This window comes from Tetrao urogallus (assembly GCF_951394365.1).
Source record: "Tetrao urogallus genome assembly, chromosome: 2".
NCBI classification, from domain to species: domain Eukaryota; kingdom Metazoa; phylum Chordata; class Aves; order Galliformes; family Phasianidae; genus Tetrao; species Tetrao urogallus.
Genome location: NC_136814.1, coordinates 22,821,916 through 22,829,930, shown reverse-complemented (window position 1 = coordinate 22,829,930; position 8,015 = coordinate 22,821,916). Strand labels below are relative to the sequence as shown.

The following is an 8,015-nucleotide window of genomic DNA, read 5'->3' as shown; positions in this document are numbered from 1 at the left end:
ACCTCTTTCCAGATAATTGTCTAGAACTGACATGTTAGCCACCACATCTACTCCTTTGCTCATCTAGGATAAACAGAAGGTTGCATTCACTTACTGTAAGCCGTGGTACAAATGGTACAAACTCATCACTCCGTAAGTCAGGCAGGAAGAGCATGGGCAGCCCTTGGAGGCACTTTATGCCACAGCCTGAGCAGGGCACTGCAGCCCCAGGCTGGAACAAGCGCTCAGCACAGACTCGCAGAGAGCTGCGACTTCATGGAGCTCTCACTTCTCCAGATGAATTCAACATCCTGTTTAGCACTTCATTTTGTACGTAGCCAATTGCTTTTTCACTAGGTAAATAATCTCTGTTCAGTGTGACATAGACATAAATAAGTGTACACATACACACATGTGCATGCACGCACACAGACATCAGTCATTTAAAGCCGTGTGGGTGTCTTCTTTCATATTTCTACCTTGTGGCCTGAGTATGCCAGGAAATGTAAAAAGCAGTCAAAAAGTTAAGGGCAGGAGGAGGGAGAAAATAGAAATGCTTTTTTCCACAGAAGACACAGTACGGCTCCTGGCTGAATGGAACGGACCTGCCAGCCCCTTTGAGCTCTGCCTCCTCCTCTGCTGTGGTTTCTCAGGGATTTCCATGCCACAAGCGCCAGTCAGGCACTGCTGAATCAGACCCACAGCTGCCAAAGACACTTTCTCTCCATGAATTCAAGCTTTTACTAGTGCTTCTTACAGCTTTCAAACTCACTTGTTGTAGTATCACGCCTCTCTTATTAAGATTTTAATCATGATTTCCATTGGAAAGCCTTACCCTCAAAGAGTTATAAAACTGCCTATATAAAGTTGATTACTGCTGTAATCTAGAATCCAGCTTCTTGGCTCATGGCTGTTTCTTACTTACTTGATCTCTGTTTGCAAAAACTGATGTAAATTGGTTTGACAAGTTTGTTTAATTCCAGAGATAAACAATTTCTGACTTCAGAGGTGTTTGTTTGTTTGTTTTCAGGCGTGCAGAAAATGATGAAGTGAAATTATCCTTAGGTATCTGCCCAGAGTATTAAAGAATTACCCCAGATATCTTTTTTTTCTTTTAACTGTTGACAATTTTTTATCTAGGAACACAGCTAAAGGATGTAATCATTCACTTTGTTTTTAAATGCTGAGTATTTTTGGAATGGTGCGTAGACCTTAAATGGGAGACAATCACGGGAGGCTAAACATTTTCCAAATACATACCAGCACCTCAGTGCCAACAACTCGTATCACTTCAATGAACTGCGCAGTGTGTGTTGGCATGATTTATGTAGCAATTTTAAAAGAATCTGTAGTGTTTGTTTATTACCACAGTGTGATTGATGGGTTTCTAAGTGCACTGAGACACAATCAGCTGAGCTATTGCAGCGGGTAGTTTGATAATCTGTGAGTTACCACCATTACAGCATGTCATTTCAGAGGACTGCCAGAAGACGTTAGGATATCGGTGACCTCAGAGGAACCGTGGTGAGACAAGACCCGCTGCCAACTGTGTCACCATCTGACCATCCCTTCTGTGCAATCACTTGGACTGTGAAAATTTCTGCCCCTCTTCCTTACTCTCCTGCTACCCTTCTCTCTATGTCCAGCAAGAAAATCAACCATCTAGCTAATTACTTCAGGTTCTACTCTCCCCCTCTCCCCTTCTACAAATGGTACTGACATAACTCAAACTTCAGAAAAAGAAAGGCTGATGAAGTGTTGTCTTCTAATGGTCACCTGTTTTGTGACAGTCAAACACATAGACAAAAGCCACCCCTGAATCCTGAAACACACCCCTCACTGGAAGCCACTGGAGCAACATCAGTCCTTCCTGGAAATAACACCGTGGGTTTATTTGACTTACAGTACACCATAACTAAACTCTCACTGGATTCTGGCATTTATTTCCAACACAAGAAAAGTAAGTAAGAAAGAGATTGTATTTGTCTTTTATTTATTACAAAAATAAACCATTTAAGAAACAAATGCACATTTTTTTTCCCTGGCTGTACAAACTACAAAACAGTATGACATTGGTCACTTTAGCATTTACTTCATTGCTTTCACTGAAAGCAAATTCTCTAGACACACCATGCCTATAAAAAGCATTTAATATAGAATTAAGGCTAGCATTCAATTACCATTATTAAGGTCATTTACTTCATTCACTCTAAGAATTAGCAAGCGGTGCCTTAGAAAACCATGGATTTGATGATAAAAATATGAATAACTGCAAGATATTCCTTAAAATAGTCCTGTTCCACCAGATAGATTGCTTTGCCAGTTTGTCAAAGATGTGACTTCATGAACAATTCAAACTTGATTCAACAAAAGTCTTAAGCACAGGCTTAATTGTAAGCATATGCTTAGGCCTATCCCTATTCAGCAATGCATTCAGCACTTGGGTAAGCCCCTGCCTTTCAGGGGAACCATTCAAATGCTTATGTGATTTGCTAGGCCTACAAAATGGCTCTTTTAAATTAAAAAAAAATTGAACCTTTGTGATAACATTGGAAGCGAAAATGAAAATTAGCTACAGTCTTGCAATTCTAAGCATAATCAATTCTTTCATTTTGACAAACATGTTGCTACTGCATATTTGATAGCTTTAACATGAATGCTGATTGTCTTCAGCAATGTTTGATATTTAGCTTACAAATTCACATGCTTCAGTTACTGTGTTGTGATTGTACGAGCTCAAATAAATATCAACGTAGAAGATACAGACTTCTCATAGAAATAATCAACTTCTGTCCCTGTACACACACGCACAGGTCAGAAAAGTCACACTAACCTTGGTTAGAAAAGTTAGAGCTGCCAGTTGATTTATATCCAAAATTACATCCCAACAGTGTATCGTATTTTGTATTTTGCTTCGTTTTAAAATCACATTTTCAAAATGTTGTCTTATTGCACATTCATCCTGGTCATGCAGGTTACTTCTTAAAAGTTTTGTTTAGCACTCTATAGATTAGAATGAGTAATAGTGCAATTATCTCTTCGGACACAGCTATCCTATACATAACAGCTGCCTATATTTATAGACAAACAGCTCTGGTCACTCACACGTCAGACTGAGCCACTTCAGCTGTCAGTCTGTCACTTTCACATATGTTATCTTGTCAGGATCAGGCACGATATGATTTGAAGCCGCCTTGAAGAAGACAAGCTGCCGACCTGCACAGAGTAGGAAAGGGAGGAGAAAGGGAAGAAAGGTAATTAGAAACGAGGAGCAAAACGTTGCCTGCTTTACAGTAATGACATTTTGTATTCACTATCAACGAATGCATTCTTCAGGCAATCCAACACTGAAGTCTTTCTTAACTTTAACTGTAAGCTGTAATGCTTTCATTTGAAGTTGTATTAAATCTTCCCTGCTTTCTGTACATTTACACAATCATGGTCAAGACACAGCTGAATACAGTTGACAAGGTAAATGAGGGAGAGGTCTGAAGGTTTAATATAAATGTAACATAATTTTTTTGAAGGGAAGGCTTCAAAGTCTCTCCCACTGATATAAATGAACCTGCTTCAATGAAGGAAAGTCATTTGACTACACAGGACAGGTATCAGCTTTGCATGCTTGAATCTTTGTAACACTGATCAGCAGAGTATACATCAAATGTAACCTTCACTAAAACAGCTCTTGCTGATCACTTTGTAGCTCTGGGCTTTATAAATGCTGGGGCAACACTTTTACTCTTTATACCATAAATAAATAAACAATCCAGCAAGTGATAACCCCCTGGGCAACGTAAGGCACCAAATTCAGCTGAATTCAGTCACGTTTCATTCACCACTATCTGTGGGTGCTGCAGGACAGGTCTTGTACTTTCACATCTGTGTCTCCAGATAAGCTTCTGCCCTCCCATGGACCCAGCAACTGCCTCTCTTTGAAGCAGAGGCTGCAGAAATTCTCCAGCAATACTGAACTTCCGCCTTCACTCTCTAAAATTCAGAACACCGAGTGCTCTTTACTCCCAGCCTGCCTCTCTAGGGGGCTCCCATAACACTATTTTCTATAAAAGTATCACATGACAAACGGGATGTTTCAACTCCTGACCAAATTTTCAAGCTGCAGACTGCAGGGATTCAAGTACTCACACATCAGGGACAGCACAGCAAAGTGCTATTTCATGTAATACTTGAAATATGGCTGCTGCATTTTGTTCACTGTTAGTTCTATAATCTGAGACAGGGGCTGCTGTAAACTTCCTAGGAATTCCCATAGCCCATTAGAATTATTTTTTAGCATGTTAGTTAACTTCAACAGTCTGATATTCTCATATGATAAGCAAGCAGTCATTTGCTTAATCACAGACAAATTTAATATAAACTAGCTTTTCCTCGTTCGATGGAGGTCTCTGCTTATATCTCTTAGAAGCACAAGAAAAACAGACAGCTGTAGCATTATACTACCAGAAACACCCTGGCATGTCTGAAGATGCTCCTCATTTGTGATACTTTCAGAGCTGAAGGTCTGCACCAAGAAACAGGCACATACATAAGCCTGGTTTGTGCATATTTATTTTGCTCTGCTAAGCAACACCAAAGCATCCACTTGCACACAGGGTAAATTTTGACGTTAAGGCATGCTGTGATCACAGTTGTACAGACAGAAAGTTTAGCCTCAGAGCCTAAATAATTGCCATGCTGAAGTCTGTGGTAGAGCAAGGCCTTGAATCAGCTTTCCCAAGGGTTAGCTTGCATCAGCCACCATTCCTCTCAAAGACAGGAGCAGAGGAGACAAGCTGTCCTTTGCTGAAATTGGCAATCCCAAGCAAGAAAATAGCCGTGCATGAGGGGGGAAGAACACACAGCAGTCTCAGGTTGGGAAAGTCCACAGGACACACACATCAGAACCAGTCACTACAGGAGTACACTACTACTCACACTGAACTTCGGTGGGGCCTTATCTCATGGAATGGAGACAAAAGAAGACCAACCAGTACAGTTCACTCCACACTAAATGCATAATCATGTCTGGTTTTAGCAGACACTTGCAACGTTTTTATTTCTCAGCATGCTGTGGAGTTCCTCAGAATCACTGTCAGCCTGCTTGAGCAGCCAGGAGCAACGCTCCACTGATATTAATCAGCACAGACCACTTGCCTGCAGGGGAACCACACTGAGACTGCCAGGCCCGCAAACCTCTGGGGAACTGTATTTATCTTCTCAAGAGGCATATTCTGGTAAAGAAAATGAGCTGTGGTAGCAAATGTTTTTTTCCCTTAGAAAAAAAATTTTCCCAGATTAAATGCATCTGGCCATCCACTTCTAACTAGTTGATACCCTCTCTCCTCACCGTCCTTCAGCCAAGCCCTGCTGGCAGAAGCACACCAGCAGCAAAACATTCCTCACATCAGACAGGAAGTCCCAGCTAGATGCATGGAAGAACCTGTCTGGTTTCATGTCAAACTGCAGCAACCACATGGCTTGGAAAGTTGCATGAAAATCCACATGTTGGGCCACGGCCTGCACATCTAACCACGGAAACTGGTGTCAGACTTCTCTTGCCACCTCTGCAAATATTTTGTCTAAAATGAAACGTTGGTGTCCCCTTCAGCAGCACCCACAACCTACCTGTCCAAGTCGTCTGGTTGGTTAGGATGAAAGCTTTGCACTGGGAGTAGCTGTCGCAAATCTCGATGGCTTCATTAACGTCAAACACAGAGAGGAGGCAGCCCTTGTGATGGTAAGATGGCCAGCATCTGTAGTTCTCATCAGGAATAAAGGCTTCAGGCACCCGCCGGTACTCTGCAAATAACCACAGCAAAACAATTGTTTTGAAAGGTCTGGCAAACTGCTTGTTGTTAGCAGGCAAGGTTTATTTCAACATATTAGGAGAGGAATATATGAAAAAAAAAAAAAAAAAAAAAAAGTGACTGTACCAGTCCTGTTTCACTCCCAAAGGTGTTTATAGCTCTGCACCTTACTTTCCTGTTCCTTCCTTCCTTTCTCCTCACCCTTTTTCTTCCAGAAAGCGCCTGTAAATAAACAGTCCGTGTGCAAAATACTTTCCCCCTCCCCAATGTGCAGGCAAGGCTTTGGATTTACTGGGATTTTAGGGGAAGAACGTTCTACTGAACCAACATCTCCACTCAAATGACCCGGCTGACTGTCCCACTTCCCAGGGAGCATGGCTGCAGGGGGAGCCCACCAGGAGCTCCAGCCCTCCCTCACTCTCCCAGTGGCACACCATTTTCCTCCAGCCCCTATACAGGGAGAAGAAAAGACAGCCTTTTAATTAAGCAAACTTCTTTGTTTTGCTCACTCAGATGAGCACAAAAGGGGAGTTGCTCGTTGGGCCTCGAGGAGGAGGAGGAAAAAAAAAGCATAAGGAAGCCCAACGGCTGCCCTGGGCTCCACACTGCCCAGTGTGCTGCTCGTCCCCTTGGCTGCCGTTCAGTCTCCCTTGCCTTTATGAGCTCCCCTTGTTCTCTGTTCACAGCTCCTCTTGCTTTCCCAGCCGCTTATGGGAGTTTCGCTAATGAATGCGCCAGCAAATTAAACTAATCATTTATAAACATCTCTATTTAGCTTCCAGACACACAAACAGATGGTTCCTCTCCTGTCGCTTCCCCTCCCACATCCTATTCAAAAAATAAATACATTCTATATTTCTTCTAATTGTATCTATTATGGAAACCAGAGCTGCCTGTCCTGACACACAGCCTATTCTTAAGTCACTCTGGTTCAGGCATTTTCTTCCTGACATGGCAGATTCAGCCCACCACTATTTCAGACAGCATATTTTACAAACATCGCCAAGCCAGCAGACACACTTGCCTCTAGTCTAAACTGCCAGTATTTCAATCAGGAAAAGAATTGCACACCCAAGCGCTCATTCACACCGCATAGTCTGAAACAGCAGGAAACAAATGCAGTAAATACACACTCTTTTTTAAGCCTGTCTCATTAAAATTACTGCAAGACGCTCACAAACAGGAAGAAACATCAGAGCTGATCATGTCCCACTTACATCAAAGGCAAAAATCCCTTATGTTAATTTAGGAAATGCAGACTAGCACTCATGAAGAAGAGTAAAAGACTAAGAATGAAAAAATTAGTTTTACATTAGAAACATTCATTTCACCACCGAAAATATATATACATTCTTTCTGAAGAGGTCGTAGCTTAAATCAAACTGCTACTGAGTGGATAGGTAAAGTCTTTTTTTTTTTCTCTCTGTGAGAACATAATTGCATCTAAGTGAGTAATATCCCCTTATCTCTGTATAGTAGCTCTTGAATATTGATCAGCACCTGGCAGCCCAGGCAAGGAAAATGATGCATGCAAGTGAGATGTAAAAACATGGAGCCTGGTGAATCATTTGGGCAGTTTGGAAATGTGAATTGACAGAGGTGGGCCAGCAACAGCACTGATGGTCAAAGTGGGGTCCTGGCTCACGGGAGAGGAGGGGATGCAGCTTTAAAGCTGGTACTTAGGGTGCGGTACCTGAGTGGCCAAGGGGGATACAGCATGATCCCCAGGGAACTGGGACAGGCAAGGGCATGGGGTCATTCCAAACCAGCCAGGTGCTCCTGCCATGTTGGGAAACCAGCACAGGATTTCCTCAGAGATAAAGAATAGAAAAAATCTGAAACTCACTGCAATGCCAACCAAGCACTGGTCTGAGGAAACTGGAATTTTATCCAAAAATCACCTCATCTTGAGTAGGGCAAGGTAGCTGCCTTCACTCTTTGAACAGCAAAGGCAAACATTCCTGGAATCCCTTGTTTACACAGTCACAAATAAGGGAGCTGATCCTGAGCCTAAATTTGCATGAGTTGAGAAGAATTACACTCTTCTCAAAAGGAGTCACTGGAAGGGCCCTCCTGATGGATGCTCCCGGCCATGATTGGAGCCTCCTGCTGCTCCTTGCTCCCTATCAGCCTCAGCCAGCAGGAAAGAAACCTCACTGCAACCAGTTCCTCATTCACATCCAGATGTAAGTCAGAGAGAAATGCTCATGTGCAGGAGAGACTTAAATGCAT

At 42.5% G+C, this 8,015-nt stretch overlaps 1 protein-coding gene across 1 annotated transcript in view; it reads right to left on the bottom strand.

Annotated features, from left to right (window-relative positions):
• Window positions 1–3,109: 3,109 nt before the first annotated feature.
• Window positions 3,110–8,015, bottom strand: part of PKDCC (protein kinase domain containing, cytoplasmic) — a gene marked incomplete at both ends in the record, with an annotated part of 31,536 nt that continues 26,630 nt past the window's right edge. Inside the window, 2 exons of the mRNA XM_079532983.1 lie at window positions 3,110–3,195; window positions 5,602–5,775. Coding sequence (XP_079389109.1) covers window positions 3,110–3,195; window positions 5,602–5,775 — 260 coding nt within the window. The remainder of the gene's footprint in view (window positions 3,196–5,601; window positions 5,776–8,015) is intronic.